The sequence below is a fragment of the Symsagittifera roscoffensis genome, chromosome 1 (assembly GCF_963678635.1).
Source record: "Symsagittifera roscoffensis chromosome 1, txSymRosc1.1, whole genome shotgun sequence".
Lineage (NCBI taxonomy): Eukaryota > Metazoa > Xenacoelomorpha > Acoela > Convolutidae > Symsagittifera > Symsagittifera roscoffensis.
This window is the reverse complement of record NC_087062.1, coordinates 96,288,812-96,315,837: the sequence shown is the minus strand read 5'-3', so window position 1 is coordinate 96,315,837 and position 27,026 is coordinate 96,288,812. Positions and strand designations below refer to the sequence as shown.

Here is a 27,026-nt window from a genome sequence, read left to right as displayed (position 1 = left end):
GAGTAGTTGCGGTTCACCTAAGCTGCGTAAACTATTTCATAATGATCAACTTTTATCTGAGTATCATTTTTTGTCAAGTTTTTTGCAAGTTGCAGATTTCCATCTTGATTGTCTTGAATGCAATAGGTTAATGGTGTACAAATGTTTTTTCTTGAGCAATCTTTCGTTCTTTTTTTGTCGATGTATGTCATTTATCACTTTGATTTTGTTTTGATTATTTTTTTTCGCCGAAGCTGCTTCTAGTAGGGCTACTTAAGTCAAACTGTTCGAGCGGTTCATTATTTGTTATAATGATGAAGTTATTTGCGTTCGAGTGGAGTAGTTGCAGCTAGCCTAAGCTGCGTAAACTATTTCATAATGATTAACTTCTATCTGTCTATCATTTTTTGTCAAGTTTTTTGCAAGTGGCAGATTTCCATCTTGATTGTCTTGAATGCAATAGGTTAATGGTGTACAAATGTTTTTTCTTGATCAATCTTTCGTTCTTTTTTTGTCGATGTATGTCATTTATCACTTTGATTTTGTTTTGATTATTTTTTTTTCGCCGAAGCTGCTTCTAGTAGGGCTACTTAAGTCAAACTGTTCGAGCGTTTCCCTATTTGTTATAATGATGAAGTAATTTGCGTTCGAGTGGAGTAGTTGCAGCTAGCCTAAGCTGCGTAAACTATTTCATAATGATTAACTTCTATCTGACTATCATTTTTTTCAAGTTTTTCCCAAGTGTCAGATATCCATCTTCCTTGGGTTCAATGCAATCGGTAAAGGGTGTGCAAATTTTCTGGTTCTGTCGATGTATGTGATTTATTTTTTGTGTTTGTTTTGAGTTTTTGCTCAGTCTTAAGGCTACTTGATTTAAATGATGCAATTTCTTTTAAGATAGAATGATGAAGTAATTTGCGTTTGAGTGGAGTAATTGCAGCTAGCCTAAGCTGCGTAAACTATTTCATCATGATTATCTTCTATCTGACTATCATTTTTTCAAGTTTTTTTCCAACTGGCAGGTTTTCATCTTGATTGTATCGAATGAAATCGAAAAAGGGTGTACGAATGTTTCGTCTTGATCAACCCTTTGGTTTTTTTCGTTGTTTGGTGATTTATCGCTTTGTGTTTTGTTTTTGATTTTTTTTATAATGATGAAGTCATTTGCGTTTGAGTGGAGTAGTTGCGGTTCGCCTAAGCTGCGTAAACTATTTCATAATGATTAACTTTTATCTGAGTATCATTTTTTGTCAAGTTTTTCCCAAGTGTCAGATATCCATCTTCCTTGGGTTCAATGCAATCGGTAAAGGGTGTGCAAATGTTCTGTCTTGATCAACCTCTTGACTTTTAATTTCGTTGATGTATGTGATTTATTTTTTTTTGTGTTCATTTTGAGTTTTTGCTCAGTCTTAAGGCTACTTGATTTAAATGATGCGATTTCTTTTAAGATAGAATGATGAATTAATTTGCGTTTGAGTGGAGTAATTGCAGCTAGCCTAAGCTGCGTAAACTATTTCATAATGATTATCTTCTGTCTGACTATAATTTTTTCAAGTTTTTTCCAACTGGCAGGTTTCCATCTTGATTGGATTGAATGCAATCGGTAAATGGTGTACGAATGTGTTGTCTTGATCAATGCTTTGGTTTTTCATTTCGTTGATGTATGTGATTTTTTGCTTTGTGTTTTTGATATTTTGTTCAGTATTAAGGCTACTTGATTTAGTTGATTCGATTTCTTTTAAGTTAGAATTATGAAGTAGTTTGTGTTTGAGTGGAGTAGTTGCAGTTCGCCTAAGCTGCGAAAACTATTTCATAATGATCAACTTTTATCTGAGTATCATTTTTTGTCAATTTTTTTGCAAGTGGCAGATTTCCATCTTGATTGTCTTGAATGCAATAGGTTAATGGTGTACAAATGTTTTTTCTTGATCAATCTTTCGTTCTTTTTTTGTCGATGTATGTCATTTATCACTTTGATTTTGTTTTGATTATTTTTTTTTCGCCGAAGCTGCTTCTAGTAGGGCTACTTAAGTCAAACTGTTCGAGCGGTTCCTTATTTGTTATAATGATGAAGTAATTTGCGTTCGAGTGGAGTAGTTGCAGCTAGCCTAAGCTGCGTAAACTATTTCATAATGATTAACTTCTGTCTGACTATCATTTTTTTCAAGTTTTTTTCAAGTGGCAGGTTTCCATCTTGATTGGATTGAATGCAATCGGTGAAGGGTGTACGAATGTTTTGTCCTGATCAACGCTTTGGTTTTTCATTTCGTTGATATATGTGATTTTTTGCTTTGTGTCTTTGAGATTTTGTTCAGTATTAAGGCTACTTGATTAAAATGATGCGATTTCTTTCAAGTTAGAATGATGAAGTAATTTGCGTTTGAGTGGAGTAGTTGCAGGATTGAATGCAATCGGTAAAGGGTGTACAATTGTTTTGTCTTGATCAACCCTTTGGTTTTTTAATTTTTTGAAGTATGTGATTTGTTGCTTTGATTTTGTTCTGATTTTTTTTCGCCGAAGCTGCTTCTAGTTGGGCTACTTAAGTCAACTTGTTCGAGCGATTTTTTATTTGTTATAATGATGAGGTAATTTGCGTTCGAGTGGAGTAGTTGCAGCTAGCATAAGCTGCGTGAACTATTTCATAATGATTAACTTCTATCTGCCTATCATTTTTTTTCTTCATTTTTTCCAAGTGGTAGGTTTCCATCTTGATTGGATTGAATGCAATCGGTAAAGGGTGTGCAAATGTTCTGTCTTATCAACTTTTTGACTTTTAATTTCGTTGATGTATGTGATTTATTTTTTTTGTGTTTGTTTTGAGTTTTTGCTCAGTCTTAAGGCTACTTGATTTAAATGATGCGATTTCTTTTAAGATAGATTGATGAAGTAATTTGCGTTTGAGTGGAGTAGTTGCAGCCAGCCTAAGCTGCGTAAACTATTTCATAATGATTAACTTCTATCTGGCTATCATTTTTTTTTTCAATTTTTTTCCAACTGGCACGTTTTCATCTTGATTGTATCGAATGCAATCTGAAAAGGGTGTACGAATGTTTTGTCTTGATCAACCCTGTGGTTTTCTTTTCGTTGTTTGTGATTTATCGCTTTGTGATTTTTTTTGTCAGTCTTAAGGCTACTTGATTTAAATGATGCGATTTCTTTCAAGTTAGAATGATGAAGTAATTTGCGTTTGAGTGGAGTAGTTGCAGGATTGAATGCAATCGGTAAAGGGTGTACAATTGTTTTGTCTTGATCAACCCTTTGGTTTTATATTTTGTAAATGTATGTGATTTATTGCTTTGATTTTGTTCTGATTTTTTTTCGCCGAAGCTGCTTCTAGTTGGGCTACTTAAGTCAACTTGTTCGAGCGATTTTTTTATTTGTTATAATGATGAGGTAATTTGCGTTCGAGTGGAGTAGTTGCAGCTAGCCTAAGCTGCGTAAACTATTTCATAATGATCAACTTCTGTCTGACTATCATTTTTTTCAAGTTTTTTTCAAGTGGCAGGTTTCCATCTTGATTGGATTGAATGCAATCGGTGAAGGGTGTACGAATGTTTTGTCTTGATCAACGCTTTGGTTTTTCATTTCGTTGATATATGTGATTTTTTGCTTTGTGTCTTTGAGATTTTGTTCAGTATTAAGGCTACTTGATTTAAATGATGCGATTTCTTTCAAGTTAGAATGATGAAGTAATTTGCGTTTGAGTGGAGTAGTTGCAGGATTGAATGCAATCGGTAAAGGGTGTACAATTGTTTTGTCTTGATCAACCCTTTGGTTTTTTATTTTTTTGAAGTATGTGATTTGTTGCTTTGATTTTGTTCTGATTTTTTTTCGCCGAAGCTGCTTCTAGTTGGGCTACTTAAGTCAACTTGTTCGAGCGATTTTTTATTTGTTATAATGATGAGGTAATTTGCGTTCGAGTGGAGTAGTTGCAGCTAGCATAAGCTGCGTGAACTATTTCATAATGATTAACTTCTATCTGCCTATCATTTTTTTTCTTCATTTTTTCCAAGTGGTAGGTTTCCATCTTGATTGGATTGAATGCAATCGGTAAAGGGTGTGCAAATGTTCTGTCTTATCAACTTTTTGACTTTTAATTTCGTTGATGTATGTGATTTATTTTTTTGTGTTTGTTTTGAGTTTTTGCTCAGTCTTAAGGCTACTTGATTTAAATGATGCGATTTCTTTTAAGATAGATTGATGAAGTAATTTGCGTTTGAGTGGAGTAGTTGCAGCTAGCCTAAGCTGCGTAAACTATTTCATAATGATTAACTTCTATCTGGCTATCATTTTTTTTTTCAAGTTTTTTTCCAACTGGCACGTTTTCATCTTGATTGTATCGAATGCAATCTGAAAAAAGGGTGTAAGAATGTTTTGTCTTGATCAAGCCTGTGGTTTTCTTTTCGTTGTTTTGATTTATCGCTTTGTGATTTGTTTTCAAGTTTTTTTGTCAGTCTTAAGGCTACTTGATTTAAATGATGCGATTTCTTTCAAGTTAGAATGATGAAATAATTTGCGTTTGAGTGGAGTAGTTGCAGGATTGAATGCAATCGGTAAAGGGTGTACAATTATTTTGTCTTGATCAACCCTTTGGTTTTTTATTTTGTTGATGTATGTGATTTATTGCTTTGATTTTCTTCTGATTTTTTTTCGCCGAAGCTGCTTCTAGTTGGGCTACTTAAGTCAACTTGTTCGAGCGATTTTTTTTATTTGTTATAATGATGAGGTAATTTGCGTTCGAGTGGAGTAGTTGCAGCTAGCCTAAGCTGCGTAAACTATTTCATAATGATTAACTTCTGTCTGACTATCATTTTTTTCAAGTTTTCAAGTGGCAGGTTTTCATCTTGATTGTATCGAATGCAATCTGAAAAGGGTGTAAGAATGTTTTGTCTTGATCAAGCCTGTGGTTTTCTTTTCGTTGTTTGTGATTTATCGCTTTGTGATTTGTTTTCAAGTTTTTTTGTCAGTCTTAAGGCTACTTGATTTAAATGATGCGATTTCTTTCAAGTTAGAATGATGAAATAATTTGCGTTTGAGTGGAGTAGTTGCAGGATTGAATGCAATCGGTAAAGGGTGTACAATTATTTTGTCTTGATCAACCCTTTGGTTTTTTATTTTGTTGATGTATGTGATTTATTGCTTTGATTTTCTTCTGATTTTTTTTCGCCGAAGCTGCTTCTAGTTGGGCTACTTAAGTCAACTTGTTCGAGCGATTTTTTTTATTTGATATAATGATGAGGTAATTTGCGTTCGAGTGGAGTAGTTGCAGCTAGCCTAAGCTGCGTAAACTATTTCATAATGATTAACTTCTGTCTGACTATCATTTTTTTCAAGTTTTCAAGTGGCAGGTTTTCATCTTGATTGGATTGAATGCAATCGGTGAAGGGTGTACGAATGTTTTGTCTTGATCAACGCTTTGGTTTTTCATTTTGTTGATGTATGTGATTTTTTGCTTTGTGTCTTTGAGGTTTTGTTCAGTATTAAGGCTACTTGATTTAAATGATGCGATTTTTTTCAAGTTAGATTGATGAAGTAATTTGCGTTTGAGTGGAGTAGTTGCAGGATTGAATGCAATCGGTAAAGGTTGTACAATTGTTTTGTCTTGATCAACCCTTTGGTTTTTTATTTTTTTGATGTATGTGATTTATTGCTTTGATTTTGTTCTGATTGTTTTTCGCCGAAGCTGCTTCTAGTTGGGCCACTTAAGTCAACTTGTTCGAGCGATTTTTTATTTGTTATAATGATGAGGTAGATTGCGTTCGAGTGGAGTAGTTGCAGCTAGCCTAAGCTGCGTGAACTATTTCATAATGATTAACTTCTATCTGCCTATCTTTTTTTTCCATTTTTTCTAAGTGGTAGGTTTCCATCTTGATTGGATTGAATGCAACCGGTAAAGGGTGTGCAAATGTTCTGTCTTATCAACCTTTTGACTTTTAATTTCGTTGATGTATGTGATTTTTTTTTGTAATTGTTTTGAGTTTTTGCTCAGTCTTAAGGCTACTTGATTTAAATGATGCGATTTCTTTTAAGATAGAATGATGAAGTAATTTGCGTTTGAGTGGAGTAGTTGCAGCTAGCCTAAGCTGCGTAAACTATTTCATAATGATTAACTTCTATCTGACTATCATTTTTTTTTTCAAGTTTTTTCCAACTGGCACGTTTTCATCTTGATTGTATCGAATGCAATCAGAAAAGGGTGTACGAATGTTTTGACTTGATCAACCCTGTGGTTTTCTTTTCGTTGTTTGTGATTTATCGCTTTGTGATTTTTTTTCAATTTTTTTTGTCAGTCTTAAGGCTACTTGATTTAAATGATGCGATTTCTTTCAAGTTAGAATGATGAAGTAATTTGCGTTTGAGTGGAGTAGTTGCAGGGTTGAATGCAATCGGTAAAGGTTGTACAATTGTTTTGTCTTAATCAACCCTTTGGTTTTTTGTTTCGTTGATGTATGTGATTTATTGCTTTGATTTTGTTCTGATTTTTTTTCGCCGAAGCTGCTTCTAGTTGGGCTACTTAAGTCAACTTGTTCGAGCGATTTTTTTTATTTGTTATAATGATGAGGTAATTTGCGTTCGAGTGGAGTAGTTGCAGCTAGCCTAAGCTGCGTAAACTATTTCATAATGATTAACTTCTGTCTGACTATCATTTTTTTCAAGTTTTTTCCAAGTGGCAGGTTTCCATCTTGATTGGATTGAATGCAATCAGTGAAGGGTGTACGAATGTTTTGTCTTGATCAACGCTTTGGTTTTTCATTTCGTTGATGTATGTGATTTTTTGCTTTGTGTCTTTGAGATTTTGTTCAGTATTAAAGCTACTTGATTTAAATGATTCGATTTCTTTTAAGTTAGAATTATGAAGTAATTTGTGTTTGAGTGGAGTAGTTGCAGTTCGCCTAAGCTGCGTTAACTATTTCATAATGATGAACTTTTATCTGAGTATCATTTTTTGTCAAGTTTTTTGCAAGTGGCAGATTTCCATCTTGATTGCCTTGAATGCAATAGGTTAATGGTGTACAAATGTTTTTTCTTGATCAATCTTCCGTTCTTTTTTGTCGATGTATGTCATTTATCACTTTGATTTTGTTTTGATTTTTTTTTCGCCGAAGCTGCTTCTAGTAGGGCTACTTAAGTCAAACTGTTCGAGCTGTTCCTTAATTGTTATAATGATTAAGTAATTTGCGTTCAAGTGGAGTAGTTCCAGCTAGCCTTAGCTGCGTAAATTATTTCATAATGATTAACTTCTATCTGACTATCATTTTTTTTCAAATTTTTTCCAACTGGCACGTTTTCATCTTGATTGTATCGAATGCAACCGGAAAAGGGTGTATGAATGTTTTGTCTTGATCAATCCTTTGGTTTTATTTTCTTTCTTTGTGATTTATTGCTCTGTGTTTTGTTTTGAATTTTTTTTAGTCAGTCTTAAGGCTACTTGATTTAAATGATGCGATTTCTTTCAGGTTAGAATGATAAAGTAATTTGCGTTTGAGTGGAGTAGTTGCAGGATTGAATGCAATCGGTAAAGGGTGTACAATTGTTTTCGTCTTGATCAACCCTTTGGTTTTTTATTTTGTTGATGTATGTGATTTATTGCTTTGATTTTTTGATTTTTTTTCGCCGAAGCTGCTTCTAGTTGGGCTACTTAAGTCAACTTGTTCGAGCGATTTTTTATTTGTTATATTGATGAGGTAATTTGCGTTCGAGTGGAGTAGCTGCAGCTAGCCTAAGCTGCGTGAACTATTTCATAATGATTAACTTCTATCTGACTATCATTTTTTTCAAGTTTTTCCCAAGTGTCAGATATCCATCTTCCTTGGGTTCAATGCAATCGGTAAAGGGTGTGCAAATGTTCTGTCTTATCAACCTTTTGACTTTTAATTTCGTTGATGTATGTGATTTATTGCTTTGATTTTGTTTTGATTTTTTTTAGTCAGTCTTAAGGCTACTTGATTTAAATGATGCGATTTCTTTCAGGTTAGAATGATAAAGTAATTTGCGTTTGAGTGGAGTAGTTGCAGGATTGAATGCAATCGGTAAAGGGTGTACAATTGTTTTCGTCTTGATCAACCCTTTGGTTTTTTATTTTGTTGATGTATGTGATTTATTGCTTTGATTTTGTTTTGATTTTTTTTCGCCGAAGCTGCTTCTAGTTGGGCTACTTAAGTCAACTTGTTCGAGCGATTTTTTATTTGTTATAATGATGAGGTAATTTGCGTTCGAGTGGAGTAGCTGCAGCTAGCCTAAGCTGCGTGAACTATTTCATAATGATTAACTTCTATCTGACTATCATTTTTTTCAAGTTTTTCCCAAGTGTCAGATATCCATCTTCCTTGGGTTCAATGCAATCGGTAAAGGGTGTGCAAATGTTCTGTCTTATCAACCTTTTGACTTTTAATTTCGTTGATGTTTGTGATTTATTGCTTTGATTTTTTTCGCCGAAGCTGCTTCTAGTTGGGCTACTTAAGTCAACTTGTTCGAGCGATTTTTTATTTGTTATAATGATGAGGTAATTTGCGTTCGAGTGGAGTAGTTGCAGCTAGCCTAAGCTGCGTGAACTGATTCATAATGATCAACTTCTATCTGACTATCATTTTTCAAGTTTTTCCCAAGTGTCAGATATCCATCTTCCTTGGGTTCAATGCAATCGGTAAAGGGTGTGCAAATGTTCTGTCTTATCAACCTTTTGACTTTTTATTTCGTTGATGTGTGTGATTTATTTTTTTATGTTTGTTTTGAGTTTTTGCTCAGTCTTAAGGCTACTTGATTTAAATGATGCGATTTCTTTTAAGATAGAATGATGAAGTAATTTGCGTTTGGGTGGAGTAATTGCAGCTAGCCTAAGCTGCGTAAACTATTTCATAATGATTAACTTCTATCTGACTATCATTTTTTTCATCATTTTTGTCAACTGGCACGTTTTCATCTTGATTGTATCGAATGAAATCGGAAAAGGGTGTACGAATGTTTTGTCTTGATCAACCCTTTGGTTTTCTTTTCGTTGTTTGTGATTTATTGCTGTGTTTTGTTTTGAATTTTTTTTAGTCAGTCTTAAGGCTACTTGATTTAAATGATGCGATTTCTTTCAGGTTAGAATGATAAAGTAATTTGCGTTTGAGTGGAGTATATGCAGGATTGAATGCAATCGGTAAAGGGTGTACAATTGTTTTCGTCTTGATCAACCCTTTGGTTTTTATTTTGTTGATGTATGTGATTTATTGCTTTGATTTTGTTTTGATTTTTTTTTCGCCGAAGCTGCTTCTAGTTGGGCTACTTAAGTCAATTTGTTCGAGCGATTTTTTATTTGTTATAATGATGAGGTAATTTGCGTTCGAGTGGAGTAGTTGCAGCTAGCCTAAGCTGCGTAAACTATTTCATAATAATTAACTTCTGTCTGACTATCATTTTTTTCAAGTTTTTTCCAACTGGCAGGTTTCCATCTTGATTGGATTGAATGCAATCGGTAAAGGGTGTACGAATGTTTGGTCTTGATCAACGCTTTGGTTTTTTAATTCGTTGATGTATGTGATTTATTGCTTTGTGTTTTTGAGATTTTGTTCAGTATTAAGGTTACTTGATTTAAATGATTCGATTTCTTTTAAGTTGGAATTATGAAGTAGTTTGTGTTTGAGTGGAGTAGTTGCAGTTCGCCTACGCTGCGTAAACTTTTTCATAATGATCAACTTCTATCTGACTATCATTTTTTTCAAGTTTTTTCCAACTGGCAGGTTTCCATCTGATTGGATTGAAAGCAATCGGTAAATTGTGTACGAATGTTGTGTCTTGATCAACGCTTTGGTTTCTTATATCGTTGATGTATGTAATTTTTTGCTTTGTGTTTGTTTTGAGATTTTGTTCAGTATTAAGGCTACTTGATTTAAATGATTCGATTTCTTTTTAAGTTAGAATTATGAATTAATTTGCGTTTGAGTGGAGTAGTTGCAGTTCGCCTAAGCTGCGTAAACTTTTTATAATGATTAACTTCTATCTGATTATAATTTTTTTCAAGTTTTTTCCAACTGGGAGGTTTCCATCTTGATTGGATTGAATGCAATCGGTAAAGGGTGTACGAGTGTTTTGTCTTGATCAACCCTTTGTTTTTTTATTTCGTTGATGTATGTGATTTTTTGCTTTGCGTTTGTTTTGAGTTTTTTGTTCAGTCTTAAGGCTACTTGATTCAAATGATGCGGTTTCTTGAAAGTTAGAATGATGAAGTAATTTGCAATTGAGTGGAGTAGTTGCAGTTTGCCTAAACTGCGTAAACTATTTCATAATGATCAGCTTTTATATGAGTATCATTTTTTGTCAAGTTTTTTCCAAGTGGCAGATTTCCATCTTGAATGCAATAGGTTAATGGTGTACAAATATTTTTTCTTGATCAGTCTTTCGTTCTTTTTTCGTTGATGTTTGTCATTTATCGCTTTGATTTTATTTTGATTTTTTTTTTCGCCGAAGCTGCTTTTAGTAAGGCTACTTAAGTCAACTTGTTCGAGCGATTTTTTAATTGTTATGATGACCAGGTAATTTGCGTTCGAGTGGAATAAATGCAGCTAGCCTAAGCTGCGTGAACTATTTCATAATGATTAACTTCTATCCGAGTATCATTTTTTTCAAGTATTTCCCAAATATCAGATATCCATCTTCCTTGGGTTCAATGCAATCGGTGAAGGGTCTGCAATTGTTCTGTCTTGATCAACCTTTTGACTTTTAATTTCGTTGAGGTATGTGATTTATTTTTTTTGTGTTTGTTTTGAGTTTTTGCTCAGTCTTAAGGCTACTTGATTTAAATGATGCGATTTCTTTTAATATAGATTGATGAAGTAATTTGCGTTTGAGTGGAGTAGTTGCAGCTAGCCTAAGCTGCGTAAACTATTTCATAATGATTAACTTCTATCTGACTATCATTTTTTTCAAGTTTTTTCCAAGTGGCAGATTCTATCTTGATTGGATTGAATGCAATCGGTGAAGGGTGTACTAATGTTTTGTCTTGATCAACGCTTTGATTTTTTATTTCGTTGATATATGTGATTTTTTGTATTGTGTTTGTTTTGAAATTTTGTTCGGTAGTAAGGCTACTTGATTTAAATATTCGATTTCTTTTAAGTTAGAATTATGAAGTAATTTGCGTTTGAGTGGAGTAGTTGCAGTTCGCCCAAGCTGCGTAAACTATTTCATAATGATCAACTTCTATCTGAGTATCATTTTTTGTCAATTTTTTTCCAAGTGGCAGATTTCAATCTTGAATGCCTTGAATGCAATAGGTTAATTGTGTACAAATGTTTTTTCTTGATCAATTTTTCGTTCTTTTTTCGTTGATGTTTGTCATTTATCGCTTTGATTTTATTTTGATTTTTTTTCGCCGAAGCTGCTTTTAGTAGGGCTACTTAGGTCAACTTGTTCGAGCGATTTTATATTTGTTATAATGATGAGGTAATTTGCGTTCGAGTGGAGTAGTTGCAGCTAGCCTAAGCTGCGTGATTTATTTCATAATGATTAACTTCTATCTGACTATCAATTTTTTCAAGTTTTTCCCAAGTGTCAGATATCCATCTTCCTTGGGTTCAATGTAATCAGTAAAGGGTGTGCAAATTTTCTGTCTTGATCAACATTTTGACTTTAAATTTCGTTGATGTATGTGATTTATTTTTTTTGTGTTTGTTTTGAGTTTTTGCTCAGTCTTAAGGTTACTTGATTTAAATGATGCGATTTTTTTAAGATAGAATGATGAAGTAATTTGCGTTTGAGTGGAGTAGTTGCAGCTAGCCTAAGCTGCGTAAACTGTTTCATAATGATTAACTTCTATCTGACTATCATTTTTTTCAAGTTTTTTCGAAGTGGCAGGTTTCTATCTTGATTGGATTGAATGCAATCGGTGAAGGGTGTACGAATGTTTTGTCTTGATCAACGCTTTGATTTTTTATTTCGTTGATATATGTGATTTTTTGTATTGTGTTTGTTTTGAAATTTTGTTCGGTAGTAAGGCTACTTGATTTAAATATTCGATTTCTTTTAAGTTACAATTATGAAGTAATTTGCGTTTGAGTGGAGTAGTTGCAGTTCGCCCAAGCTGCGTAAACTATTTCATAATGATCACTTCTATCTGAGTATCATTTTTTGTCAATTTTTTTCCAAGTGGCAGATTTCCATCTTGAATGCCTTGAATGCAATAGGTTAATTGTGTACAAATGTTTTTTCTTGATCAATTTTTCGTTCTTTTTTCGTTGATGTTTGTCATTTATCGCTTTGATTTTATTTTGATTTTTTTTCGCCGAAGCTGCTTTTAGTAGGGCTACTTAGGTCAACTTGTTCGAGCGATTTTATATTTGTTATAATGATGAGGTAATTTGCGTTCGAGTGGAGTAGTTGCAGCTAGCCTAAGCTGCGTGATTTATTTCATAATGATTAACTTCTATCTGACTATCAATTTTACAAGTTTTTCCCAAGTGTCAGATATCCATCTTCCTTGAGTTCAATGTAATCAGTAAAGGGTGTGCAAATTTTCTGTCTTGATCAACATTTTGACTTTAAATTTCGTTGATGTATGTGATTTATTTTTTTTGTGTTTGTTTTGAGTTTTTGCTCAGTCTTAAGGCTACTTGATTTAAATGATGCGATTTTTTTAAGATAGAATGATGAAGTAATTTGCGTTTGAGTGGAGTAGTTGCTGCTAGCCTAAGCTGCGTAAACTATTTCCTAATGATTAACTTCTATCTGACTATCTTTTTTTTCAAGTTTTTTCCAACTGGCAGGTTTCCATCTTGATTGGATTGAATGCAATTGGTAAAGGGTGTACGAATGTTTGGTCTTTATCAACATTTTGGTTTTTTATTTCCTTGATGTATGTGATTTTTTGCTTTGTGCTTGTTGTGAGTTTTTTGTTCAGTCTTAAGGCTACTTGATTTAATTGATGCGATTTCTTTTAAATTAGAATAATGAAGTAATTTGCGTTTGAGTGGAGTAGTTGCAGTTCGCCTAAGCTGCGTAATTTATTCCATAATGATTAACTTGTATCTGAGTATCATTTTTTGTCAAGTTTTTCCAAGTGGCAGATTTCCATCTTGATTGCCTTGAATGCAATAGATTAATGGTGTGCAGATGTTTTTTTTGATCAATTCTTCATTCTTTTTTCGTCGATGTATGTCCTTTATCGCTTTGATCTTGTTTTGATTTTTTTGCCGAAGCTGTTTTTAGTAGTGCTACTTAAGTCAAATTGTTCGAGCGGTTCCTCATTTGTTATAATGATGAAGTAATTTGCGTTAGAGTGGAGTAGTTGCAGCTAGCCTAAGCTGCGTAAACTATTTCCTAATGATAAACTTTTATCTGAGTATCATTTTTGTCAAGTTTTTTCCAAGTGGCAGATTTCCATCTTGATTGCCTTGAATGCAATAGATTAATGGTGTGCAGATGTTTTTTTTTGATCAATTCTTCATTCTTTTTTCGTCGATGTATGTCCTTTATCGCTTTGATCTTGTTTTGATTTTTTTGCCGAAGCTGTTTTTAGTAGTGCTACTTAAGTCAAATTGTTCGAGCGGTTCCTCATTTGTTATAATGATGAAGTAATTTGCGTTAGAGTGGAGTAGTTGCAGCTAGCCTAAGCTGCGTAAACTATTTCCTAATGATTAACTTCTATCTGATTATCTTTTTTTTTCAAGTTTTTTTCCAACTGGTAGGTTTCCATTTTGATTGGATTGAATACAATCGGTAAAGGGTGTACGAATGTCTTGTCTTGCTCAACCCTTTGGTTTTTTATTTCGTTGATGTATGTGATTTTTTGCTTTGTGTTTGTTTTGAGTTTTTGTTCAGTCTTAAGGCTACTTGATTTAAATGATGCGATTTCTTTTAAGTTAGAATAATGAAGTATTTCCGTTTGAGTGGAGTAGTTGCAGTTCGCCTAAGCTGCGTAAAGTATTTCATAATGATAAACCTTTATCTGAGTATCATTTTTGTCAAGTTTTTTCCAAGTGGCAGATTTCCACCTTGATTGCCTTGAATGCAATAGATTAATGGTGTGCAGATGTTTTTTTTTGATCAATTCTTCATTCTTTTTTCGTCGATGTATGTCCTTTATCGCTTTGATCTTGTTTTGACCTTTTTGCCGAAGCTGTTTTTAGTAGTGCTACTTAAGTCAAATTGTTCGAGCGGTTCCTCATTTGTTATAATGATGAAGTAATTTGCGTTAGAGTGGAGTAGTTGCAGCTAGCCTAAGCTGCGTAAACTATTTCCTAATGATAAACTTTTATCTGAGTATCATTTTTGTCAAGTTTTTTCCAAGTGGCAGATTTCCATCTTGATTGCATTGAATGCAATAGATTAATGGTGTGCAGATGTTTTTTTTTTGATCAATTCTTCATTCTTTTTTCGTCGATGTATGCCCTTTATCGCTTTGATCTTGTTTTGATTTTTTTGCCGAAGCTGTTTTTAGTAGTGCTACTTAAGTCAAATTGTTCGAGCGGTTCCTCATTTGTTATAATGATGAAGTAATTTGCGTTAGAGTGGAGTAGTTGCAGCTAGCCTAAGCTGCGTAAACTATTTCCTAATGATTAACTTCTATCTGATTATCTTTTTTTTTCAAGTTTTTTTCCAACTGGTAGGTTTCCATTTTGATTGGATTGAATACAATCGGTAAAGGGTGTACGAATGTCTTGTCTTGCTCAACCCTTTAGTTTTTTATTTCGTTGATGTATGTGATTTTTTGCTTTGTGTTTGTTTTGAGTTTTTGTTCAGTCTTAAGGCTACTTGATTTAAATGATGCGATTTCTTTTAAGTTAGAATAATGAAGTATTTCCGTTTGAGTGGAGTAGTTGCAGTTCGCCTAAGCTGCGTAAAGTATTTCATAATGATAAACCTTTATCTGAGTATCATTTTTGTCAAGTTTTTTCCAAGTGGCAGATTTCCATCTTGATTGCCTTGAATGCAATAGGTTAATGGTGTACAAATGTTTTTCTTGATCAATCCTTCGTTCTTTTTTCGTCGATGTATGTCATTTATCGCTTTGATTTTGTTTTGATTTTTTTAACCGAAGCCTAAGTCAGATTGTTCGAGCGGTTCCTCTGACTTTCATTTTTTTTTCAAGTTTTTTGCAACTGGCAGGTTTCCATCTTGATTGTATTGAATGCAATCGGTAAAGGGTGTACGAATGTTTTGTCTTGATCAATCCTTTGGTTTTTTTCGTTGATGTATGTGATTTATTGCTTTGTGTTTGTTTTGAGTTTTTGTTCAGCATTAAGGCTACTTGATTTAAATGATTCGATTTCTTTTAAGTTGGAATAATGAAGTAATTTGCGTTTTAGTGGAGTAGTCGCTGGATTGAATGCAATCGGTTAAGGGTGTTCAATTATTTTCTCTTGATCAAACCTTTGGTTTATTTTTAGTTGTTTTATGGGATTTATGGCTTTGTTTTGTTTTCATTTTTGTTTTGATTTGATTGATTCGATTTCTTTCAAGTTAGATTGATGAAGTAATTTGCGTTTGAGTGGAGTAGTTGCAGTTCGCCTAAGCTGCGTAAACTATTTCATAATGATCAATTTCTATCTGAGTATCTTTTTTTGTCAAATTTGTTCCAAGTGGCAGATTTCCATCTTGATTGACTTGAATGCAATAGGTTAATGGTGTACAAATGTTTTTCTTGATCAATCCTTCGTTCTTTTTTTGTCGATGTATGTCATTTATCGCTTTAATTTTGTTTTGATTTTTTTACCGAAGCTGCTTCTAGTAAGGATACTTAATTAAAAATGTTCGAGCGGTTCCTTATTTGTTATAATGATGAAGTAATTTGCGTTTGAGTGGAGTAGTTGCAGCTAGCCCAAGCTGCGTAAACTATTTCATAATGATAAACTTTTATCTGAGTATCATTTTTGTCAAGTTTTTTCCAAGTGGTAGATTTCCATCTTGATTTCCTTGAATGCAATAGGTTAATGGTGTACAAATGTTTTTCTTGATCAATCCTTCGTTCTCTTTTCGTCGATGTATGTCATTTATCGCTTTGATTTTGTTTTGATTTTTTTTTACCGAAGCTGCTTCTAGTAGGACTACCTAAGACAGATTGTTCGAGCGGTTCCTCTGACTTTCATTTTTTTTCAAGTTTTTTGCAACTGGCAGGTTTCCATCTTGATTGTTTTGAATGCAATCGGTAAAGGGTGTACGAATGTTTTGTCTTGCTCAACCCTGTTTTTTTATTTCGTTGATGTATGTGATTTTTTGCTTTGCGTTTGTTTTGAGTTTTTGTTCAGCATTAAGGCTACTTGATTTAAATGATTCGATATCTTTTAAGTTAGAACGATGAAGTAATTTGCGTTTGAGTGGAGGAGTTGCAGTTCGCCTAAGCTGCGTAAACTATTTCATAATGATCAACTTCTATCTGAGTATCTTTTTTGTCAAGTCTGTTCCAACTGGCAGGTTTCCATCTTGATTGGATTGAATGCAATCGGTAAAGGGTGTACGAATGTTTTGTCTTGATCAACCCTGTTTTTTTATTTCGTTGATGTATGTGATTTATTGCTTTGTGTTTGTTTTGAGTTTTTGTTCAGCATTAAGGCTACTTGATTTAAATGATTCGATATCTTTTAAGTTAGAACGATGAAGTAATTTGCGTTTGAGTGGAGGAGTTGCAGTTCGCCTAAGCTGCGTAAACTATTTCATAATGATCAACTTCTATCTGAGTATCTTTTTTGTCAAGTCTGTTCCAACTGGCAGGTTTCCATCTTGATTGGATTGAATGCAATCGGTAAAGGGTGTACGAATGTTTTGTCTTGATCAACCCTGTTTTTTTATTTCGTTGATGTATGTGATTTATTGCTTCGTGTTTGTTTTGAGTTTTTTGTTCAGTCTTAAGGCTACTTGATTTAAATGATGCGATTTCTTTTAAGTTAGAATATTGAAGTAATTTGCGTTTTAGTGGAGTAGTCGCAGGATTGAATGCAATCGGTTAAGGGTGTTCAATTATTTTCTCTTGATCAACCCTTTTGTTTATATTTAGTTGTTTTATGGGATTTATGGCTTTGTTTTGTTTTCATTTTTGTTTTGATTTGAATGATTCGATTTCTTTCAAGTTAGGTTGATGAAGTAATTTGCGTTTGAGTGGAGTAGTTGCAGTTCGCCTAAGCTGCGTAAACTATTTCATAATGATCAATTTCTATCTGAGTATCTTTTTTTGTCAAATTTGTTCCAAGTGGCAGATTTCCATCTTGATTGACTTGAATGCAAGAGGTTAATGGTGTACAAATGTTTTTCTTGATCAATCCTTCGTTCTTTTTTTGTCGATGTATGTCATTAATCGCTTTAATTTTGTTATGATTTTTTTTACCGAAGCTGCTTCTAGTAGGGATGTTTAATTAAAAATGATCGAGCGGTTCCTTATATGTTATAATGATGAAGTAATTTGCGTTTGAGTGGAGTAGTTGCAGCTAGCCTAAGCTGCGTAAACTATTTCATAATGATAAACTTTTATCTGAGTATCATTTTTGTCAAGTTTTTTCCAAGTGGCAGATTTCCATCTTGATTGACTTGAATGCAATAGGTTAATGGTGTACAAATGTTTTTCTTGATCAATCCTTCGTTCTTTTTTTGTCGATGTATGTCATTTATCGCTTTAATTTTGTTTTGATTTTTTTACCGAAGCTGCTTCTAGTAGGGATACTTAATTTAAAATGTTCGAGCGGTTCCTTATTTGTTATAATGATGAAGTAATTTGCGTTTGAGTGAAGTAGTTGCAGCTAGCCTAAGCTGCGTAAACTATTTCATAATGATAAACTTTTATCTGAGTATCATTTTTGTCAAGTTTTTTCCAAGTGGCAGATTTCCATCTTGATTTCCTTGAATGCAATAGGTTAATGGTGTACAAATGTTTTTCTTGATCAATCCTTCGTTCTCTTTTCGTCGATGTATGTCATTTATCGCTTTGATTTTGTTTTGATTTTTTTTACCGAAGCTGCTTCTAGTAGGGCTACCTAAGTCAGATTGTTCGAGCGGTTCCTCTGACTTTCATCTTTCATTTTTTTTCAAGTTTTTTGCAACTGGCAGGTTTCCATCTTGATTGTATTGAATGCAATCGGTAAAGGGTGTACGAATGTTTTGTCTTGATCAACCCTTTGGTTTTTTTCGTTGATGTATGTGATTTATTGCTTTGTGTTTGTTTTGAGTTTTTTGTTCAGTCTTAAGGCTACTTGATTTAAATTATGCGATTTCTTTTAAGTTAGAATAATGAAGTATTTTGCGTTTTAGTGGAGTAGTCGCAGGATTGAATGCAATCGGTTAAGGGTGTTCAATTATTTTCTCTTGATCAACCCTTTTGTTTATATTTAGTTGTTTTATGGGATTTATGGCTTTGTTTTGTTTTCATTTTTGTTTTGATTTGAATGATTCGATTTCTTTCAAGTTAGATTGATGAAGTAATTTGCGTTTGAGTGGAGTAGTTGCAGTTCGCCTAAGCTGCGTAAACTATTTCATAATGATTAATTTCTATCTGAGTATCTTTTTTTGTCAAATTTGTTCCAAGTGGCAGATTTCCATCTTGATTGACTTGAATGCAAGAGGTTAATGGTGTACAAATGTTTTTCTTGATCAATCCTTCGTTCTTTTTTTGTCGATGTATGTCATTTATCGCTTTAATTTTGTTTTGATTTTTTTACCGAAGCTGCTTCTAGTAGGGATACTTAATTTAAAATGTTCGAGCGGTTCCTTATTTGTTATAATGATGAAGTAATTTGCGTTTGAGTGAAGTAGTTGCAGCTAGCCTAAGCTGCGTAAACTATTTCATAATGATAAACTTTTATCTGAGTATCATTTTTGTCAAGTTTTTTCCAAGTGGCAGATTTCCATCTTGATTTCCTTGAATGCAATAGGTTAATGGTGTACAAATGTTTTTCTTGATCAATCCTTCGTTCTCTTTTCGTCGATGTATGTCATTTATCGCTTTGATTTTGTTTTGATTTTTTTTACCGAAGCTGCTTCTAGTAGGGCTACCTAAGTCAGATTGTTCGAGCGGTTCCTCTGACTTTCATCTTTCATTTTTTTTCAAGTTTTTTGCAACTGGCAGGTTTCCATCTTGATTGTATTGAATGCAATCGGTAAAGGGTGTACGAATGTTTTGTCTTGATCAACCCTTTGGTTTTTTTCGTTGATGTATGTGATTTATTGCTTTGTGTTTGTTTTGAGTTTTTTGTTCAGTCTTAAGGCTACTTGATTTAAATTATGCGATTTCTTTTAAGTTAGAATAATGAAGTATTTTGCGTTTTAGTGGAGTAGTCGCAGGATTGAATGCAATCGGTTAAGGGTGTTCAATTATTTTCTCTTGATCAACCCTTTTGTTTATATTTAGTTGTTTTATGGGATTTATGGCTTTGTTTTGTTTTCATTTTTGTTTTGATTTGAATGATTCGATTTCTTTCAAGTTAGATTGATGAAGTTATTTGCGTTTGAGTGGAGTAGTTGCAGTTCGCCTAAGCTGCGTAAACTATTTCATAATGATTAATTTCTATCTGAGTATCTTTTTTTGTCAAATTTGTTCCAAGTGGCAGATTTCCATCTTGATTGACTTGAATGCAAGAGGTTAATGGTGTACAAATGTTTTTCTTGATCAATCCTTCGTTCTTTTTTTGTCGATGTATGTCATTTATCGCTTTAATTTTGTTTTGATTTTTTTACCGAAGCTGCTTCTAGTAGGGATGTTAAATTAAAAATGATCGAGCGGTTCCTTATTTGTTATAATGATGAAGTAATTTGCGTTTGAGTGGAGTAGTTGCAGCTAGCCTAAGCTGCGTAAACTATTTCATAATGATAAACTTTTATCTGAGTATCATTTTTGTCAAGTTTTTTCCAAGTGGCAGATTTCCATCTTGATTGCCTTGAATGCAATAGGTTAATGGTGTACAAATGTTTTTCTTGATCAATCCTTCGTTCTTTTTTCGTCGATGTATGTCATTTATCGCTTTGATTTTGTTTTGATTTTTTTTACCGAAGCTGCTTCTAGTAGGGCTACTTAAGTCAAACTGTTCGAGCGATTTTTTATTTGTTATAATGATGAGGTAATTTGCGTTTGAGTGGAGTAGTTGCAGCTAGCCTAAGCTGCGTAAACTATTTCATAATGATAAACTTTTATCTGAGTATCATTTTTGTCAAGTTTTTTCCAAGTGGCAGATTTCCATCTTGATTGACTTGAATGCAATAGGTTAATGGTGTACAAATGTTTTTCTTGATCAATCCTTCGTTCTTTTTTTGTCGATGTATGTCATTTATCGCTTTAATTTTGTTTTGATTTTTTTACCGAAGCTGCTTCTAGTAGGGATACTTAATTTAAAATGTTCGAGCGGTTCCTTATTTGTTATAATGATGAAGTAATTTGCGTTTGAGTGAAGTAGTTGCAGCTAGCCTAAGCTGCGTAAACTATTTCATAATGATAAACTTTTATCTGAGTATCATTTTTGTCAAGTTTTTTCCAAGTGGCAGATTTCCATCTTGATTTCCTTGAATGCAATAGGTTAATGGTGTACAAATGTTTTTCTTGATCAATCCTTCGTTCTCTTTTCGTCGATGTATGTCATTTATCGCTTTGATTTTGTTTTGATTTTTTTTACCGAAGCTGCTTCTAGTAGGGCTACCTAAGTCAGATTGTTCGAGCGGTTCCTCTGACTTTCATCTTTCATTTTTTTTCAAGTTTTTTGCAACTGGCAGGTTTCCATCTTGATTGTATTGAATGCAATCGGTAAAGGGTGTACGAATGTTTTGTCTTGATCAACCCTTTGGTTTTTTTCGTTGATGTATGTGATTTATTGCTTTGTGTTTGTTTTGAGTTTTTTGTTCAGTCTTAAGGCTACTTGATTTAAATTATGCGATTTCTTTTAAGTTAGAATAATGAAGTATTTTGCGTTTTAGTGGAGTAGTCGCAGGATTGAATGCAATCGGTTAAGGGTGTTCAATTATTTTCTCTTGATCAACCCTTTTGTTTATATTTAGTTGTTTTATGGGATTTATGGCTTTGTTTTGTTTTCATTTTTGTTTTGATTTGAATGATTCGATTTCTTTCAAGTTAGATTGATGAAGTAATTTGCGTTTGAGTGGAGTAGTTGCAGTTCGCCTAAGCTGCGTAAACTATTTCATAATGATTAATTTCTATCTGAGTATCTTTTTTTGTCAAATTTGTTCCAAGTGGCAGATTTCCATCTTGATTGACTTGAATGCAAGAGGTTAATGGTGTACAAATGTTTTTCTTGATCAATCCTTCGTTCTTTTTTTGTCGATGTATGTCATTTATCGCTTTAATTTTGTTTTGATTTTTTTACCGAAGCTGCTTCTAGTAGGGATGTTAAATTAAAAATGATCGAGCGGTTCCTTATTTGTTATAATGATGAAGTAATTTGCGTTTGAGTGGAGTAGTTGCAGCTAGCCTAAGCTGCGTAAACTATTTCATAATGATAAACTTTTATCTGAGTATCATTTTTGTCAAGTTTTTTCCAAGTGGCAGATTTCCATCTTGATTGCCTTGAATGCAATAGGTTAATGGTGTACAAATGTTTTTCTTGATCAATCCTTCGTTCTTTTTTCGTCGATGTATGTCATTTATCGCTTTGATTTTGTTTTGATTTTTTTTACCGAAGCTGCTTCTAGTAGGGCTACTTAAGTCAAACTGTTCGAGCGATTTTTTATTTGTTATAATGATGAGGTAATTTGCGTTTGAGTGGAGTAGTTGCAGCTAGCCTAAGCTGCGTAAACTATTTCATAATGATAAACTTTTATCTGAGTATCATTTTTGTCAAGTTTTTTCCAAGTGGCAGATTTCCATCTTGATTGACTTGAATGCAATAGGTTAATGGTGTACAAATGTTTTTCTTGATCAATCCTTCGTTCTTTTTTTGTCGATGTATGTCATTTATCGCTTTAATTTTGTTTTGATTTTTTTACCGAAGCTGCTTCTAGTAGGGATACTTAATTTAAAATGTTCGAGCGGTTCCTTATTTGTTATAATGATGAAGTAATTTGCGTTTGAGTGAAGTAGTTGCAGCTAGCCTAAGCTGCGTAAACTATTTCATAATGATAAACTTTTATCTGAGTATCATTTTTGTCAAGTTTTTTCCAAGTGGCAGATTTCCATCTTGATTTCCTTGAATGCAATAGGTTAATGGTGTACAAATGTTTTTCTTGATCAATCCTTCGTTCTCTTTTCGTCGATGTATGTCATTTATCGCTTTGATTTTGTTTTGATTTTTTTTACCGAAGCTGCTTCTAGTAGGGCTACCTAAGTCAGATTGTTCGAGCGGTTCCTCTGACTTTCATCTTTCATTTTTTTTCAAGTTTTTTGCAACTGGCAGGTTTCCATCTTGATTGTATTGAATGCAATCGGTAAAGGGTGTACGAATGTTTTGTCTTGATCAACCCTTTGGTTTTTTTCGTTGATGTATGTGATTTATTGCTTTGTGTTTGTTTTGAGTTTTTTGTTCAGTCTTAAGGCTACTTGATTTAAATTATGCGATTTCTTTTAAGTTAGAATAATGAAGTATTTTGCGTTTTAGTGGAGTAGTCGCAGGATTGAATGCAATCGGTTAAGGGTGTTCAATTATTTTCTCTTGATCAACCCTTTTGTTTATATTTAGTTGTTTTATGGGATTTATGGCTTTGTTTTGTTTTCATTTTTGTTTTGATTTGAATGATTCGATTTCTTTCAAGTTAGATTGATGAAGTAATTTGCGTTTGAGTGGAGTAGTTGCAGTTCGCCTAAGCTGCGTAAACTATTTCATAATGATTAATTTCTATCTGAGTATCTTTTTTTGTCAAATTTGTTCCAAGTGGCAGATTTCCATCTTGATTGACTTGAATGCAAGAGGTTAATGGTGTACAAATGTTTTTCTTGATCAATCCTTCGTTCTTTTTTTGTCGATGTATGTCATTTATCGCTTTAATTTTGTTTTGATTTTTTTACCGAAGCTGCTTCTAGTAGGGATGTTAAATTAAAAATGATCGAGCGGTTCCTTATTTGTTATAATGATGAAGTAATTTGCGTTTGAGTGGAGTAGTTGCAGCTAGCCTAAGCTGCGTAAACTATTTCATAATGATAAACTTTTATCTGAGTATCATTTTTGTCAAGTTTTTTCCAAGTGGCAGATTTCCATCTTGATTGCCTTGAATGCAATAGGTTAATGGTGTACAAATGTTTTTCTTGATCAATCCTTCGTTCTTTTTTCGTCGATGTATGTCATTTATCGCTTTGATTTTGTTTTGATTTTTTTACCGAAGCTGCTTCTAGTAGGGCTACTTAAGTCAAACTGTTCGAGCGATTTTTTATTTGTTATAATGATGAGGTAATTTGCGTTCGAGTGGAGTAGCTGCAGCTAGCCTAAGCTGCGTGAACTATTTCATAATGATTAACTTCTATCTGACTATCATTTTTTTCAAGTTTTTCCCAAGTGTCAGATATCCATCTTCCTTGGGTTCAATGCAATCGGTAAAGGGTGTGCAAATGTTCTGTCTTATCAACCTTTTGACTATTTATTTCGTTGATGTGTGTGATTTATTTTTTTTATGTTTGTTTTGAGTTTTTGCTCAGTCTTAAGGCTACTTGATTTAATTGATGCGATTTCTTTTAAGATAGAATGATGAAGTAATTTGCGTTTGGGTGGAGTAATTGCATCTAGCCTAAGCTGCGTAAACTATTTCATAATGATCAACTTCTATCTGAGTATCTTTTTTGTCAAGTCTGTTCCAACTGGCAGGTTTCCATCTTGATTGGATTGAATGCAATCGGTAAAGGGTGTACGAATGTTTTGTCTTGATCAACCCTGTTTTTTTATTTCGTTGATGTATGTGATTTATTGCTTTGTGTTTGTTTTGAGTTTTTGTTCAGCATTAAGGCTACTTGATTTAAATGATTCGATATCTTTTAAGTTAGAACGATGAAGTAATTTGCGTTTGAGTGGAGGAGTTGCAGTTCGCCTAAGCTGCGTAAACTATTTCATAATGATCAACTTCTATCTGAGTATCTTTTTTGTCAAGTCTGTTCCAACTGGCAGGTTTCCATCTTGATTGGATTGAATGCAATCGGTAAAGGGTGTACGAATGTTTTGTCTTGATCAACCCTGTTTTTTTATTTCGTTGATGTATGTGATTTTTTGCTTTGCGTTTGTTTTGAGTTTTTTGTTTAGTCTTTAGGCTACTTGATTTAAATGATGCGATTTCTTTTAAGTTAGAATAATGAAGTAATTTGCGTTTTTGTGGAGTAGTGGCAGGATTGAATGCAATCGGTTAAGGGTGTTCAATTATTTTCTCTTGATCAATCCTTTGGTTTATATTTAGTTGTTTTATGTGATTTATGGCTTTGTTTTGTTTTCATTTTTGTTTTGATTTGAATGATTCGATTTCTTTCAAGTTAGATTGATGAAGTAATTTGCGTTTGAGTGGAGTAGTTGCAGTTCGCCTAAGCTGCGTAAACTATTTCATAATGATCAATTTCTATCTGAGTATCTTTTTTTTGTCAAATTTGTTCCAAGTGGCAGATTTCCATCTTGATTGACTTGAATGCAATAGGTTAATGGTGTACAAATGTTTTTCTTGATCAATCCTTCGTTCTTTTTTTTGTCGATGTATGTCATTTATCGCTTTGATTTTGTTTTGATTTTTTTTTTACCGAAGCTGCTTCTAGTAGGGATACTTACTTAAAATAGTTCGAGCGGTTCCTTATTTGTTATAATGATGAAGTAATTTGCGTTTGAGTGGAGTAGTTGCAATTAGCCTAAGCTGCGTAAACTATTTTATAATGATTAACTTCTATCTGACTATTTTTTTTTCAAGTTTTTTCCACTTGGCAGGTTTTCATCATGATTGGATTGAATGCTATCGGTAAAGGGTGTACAAATGTTTGGTCTTGACCAACCCTTTGGTTTTTATTTCCTTGATGTATGTGATTTTTTGATTTGTGTTAGTTTTGAGTTTTTTGTTCAGTCTTAAGGCTACTTGATTTAAATGAGGCGATTTCTTTTAAGTTAGAATAATGAAGTAATTTGCGTTTGAGTGGAGTAGGCGCAGGATTGAATGCAATCGGTTAAGGGTGTTATCTTGATCAACCCTTTGGTTTATATTTAGTTGTTTTGTGTGATTTATGGCTTTGTTTTGTTTTGATTTTTTTTTCGCCGAAGCTGCTTCTAGTAGGGCTACTTAAGTCAAATTGTTCTTTCGATTCCTTATTTGTTATAATGATGAGGTAATTTGCGTTCGAGTGGAGTAGTTGCAGCTAGCCTAAGCTGCGTAAACTATTTCATATTGATTAACTCCAACTGACTATCTTGTTTTCAAGTTTTTTCCAACTGGAACGTTTCCATCTCCATTGGTTGAGTTCTCCGAGTGACAAGATTTTTGCATTTCGGAGTGGATTGAAGGAATATAATTATGTTCTGTCTTGATTAACCCTTTGTTTTTTTTAGGTTGAATTATGTGACTTATGGCTATGAGTTTCTGAATTTTTGTTCACCGCTAAAGTTGCCTTCAGTATTAAGACTTATTGAATGAAATTGTTCGAGCGCTTTTTTGTGAGTCACAGTGACCACGACAGTGATGAAATATTTTGCGTTGAAGTTGAGTAATATCAGCTCACTTAAGGGGCACAACTTATTTCAAGATTTTTTTAAAAAAAACCTGGCTATCATTTTTTTTCTAGTTCTTGAAGTGTTTTTTTTTGCCTTGGAATGGAAAAAATATGACATTAGCCTCAAATTTTGAATAATTTTTCTTGAATAACCTTTTGATGTTTCTATTTGTGTAATTGGTTTTTATTTGATATATTGTTCGTTTATTTGGTTGCCGACGAAATTGCATGCAGTCTTAAAGTTACTTGATTCTGCCTGTCCCAGCGTATTTTTTTGTCATAATGTTGAAGAAAGTTTCGTTTGAGTGGAATTGTTCCAGAATATCTTAACTACCCATAGTGTTCAGCGTTGATTAGTTTTTATCTGACCATTCTTTTTACCTATTTTATCCTCAAAATGGCATGAATTCGAATCAAAGGTACCAAATTTTTGTTAGATGTTATTTTTGACATTTGTCTAATGTTTTTCGCTCAACTCAATGGGCTTCGCCCGTGTCTTAGGCTTTCTTGCAATACCATGTTTGTGATATATTGCAAGTGGTTTTAAGCTCTAGTTGAAAATGGTATCTCAAAAGCGATGTCTTCAATTTGAGTGCGCCTGGTTCTGCCTGTGCTGCTCACATGTTTCTCTTTGAGCAGCGATTGAGAGAATTTCTTTTAGGATAAGGCCTTTCTATGCGACGGAGAAAACTGCTTTTAAATAAGACGTTTTTATTTTTTTAGGGTTGATCAAACAGTGAGGAAGGCGGTGATGAAAATGGTGGCCGTATGGACTGTGGCCTTCACCATTTATGGGCCATCAACCCTATTTTGGGAGTATGTGGCGGGGGAGCGAATTGTTGGTCCGAACGAATGTCTGCCCGAGTTCTATCGCAATTTCCCATACACGTTTTCAATAGCTGTCGTTGAATTCATCACTCCACTCGTTACAGTGTGTTACATCAATCTGAAGATATACCTGAACATAAAGTCACGTTCGAACAAGATGAAAAAGAAGTCAATTTGCAGTGATGATTTGCAAGGAGCGGTCGCTGCAATTTTGAAGGACAAGGAGGCACGAAGTTTGAAGCGAGACAAAAAGGCGGCCAGAGCTCTGGCTGTTATAGTGGGAGCGTTTTCGCTTTCCTGGGCGCCCTACACCATATGCAACCTGGTTCGTACGTTGTGGCCTGCATTGATTCCAGAAACATTGTTCGAGGCAACCTTCTGGCTACTTTGGCTCAACAGCACAGTCAATCCCTTTTTGTACCCTTATTGCCACCCGCATTTCAGGCAGACATTCGAGCGCATTTTCGGAAAAGTAGGCTGTCTTTTTTGCAAGCGATACAGAAACCAAGATAATATGAGGCAACGGGGGCATATGATGGCCATGACAGCCCCGTCGAAACAACGCGCAACTGGCAGCTGAATGAATGCTCTAGAAATGTATGTGTAGAATCCTGAATGGCGTTGCGTTACAACTAAATATTTGTAATTTTGTATACCCTGA

At 33.8% G+C, this 27,026-nt stretch overlaps 1 protein-coding gene across 4 annotated transcripts in view; it reads left to right on the top strand.

The window, feature by feature from the left end:
• Positions 1 to 27,021, top strand: part of LOC134857282 (dopamine receptor 1-like) — a 152,187-nt gene extending 125,166 nt beyond the window's left edge. For all 4 annotated transcript variants that reach the window (XM_063873667.1, XM_063873665.1, XM_063873664.1 and 1 more), the window contains one exon: positions 26,261 to 27,021. In XM_063873667.1, coding sequence (XP_063729737.1) covers positions 26,261 to 26,945 — 685 coding nt within the window. In that variant the 3' untranslated portion in view covers positions 26,946 to 27,021. The remainder of the gene's footprint in view (positions 1 to 26,260) is intronic.
• Positions 27,022 to 27,026: the final 5 nt, after the last annotated feature.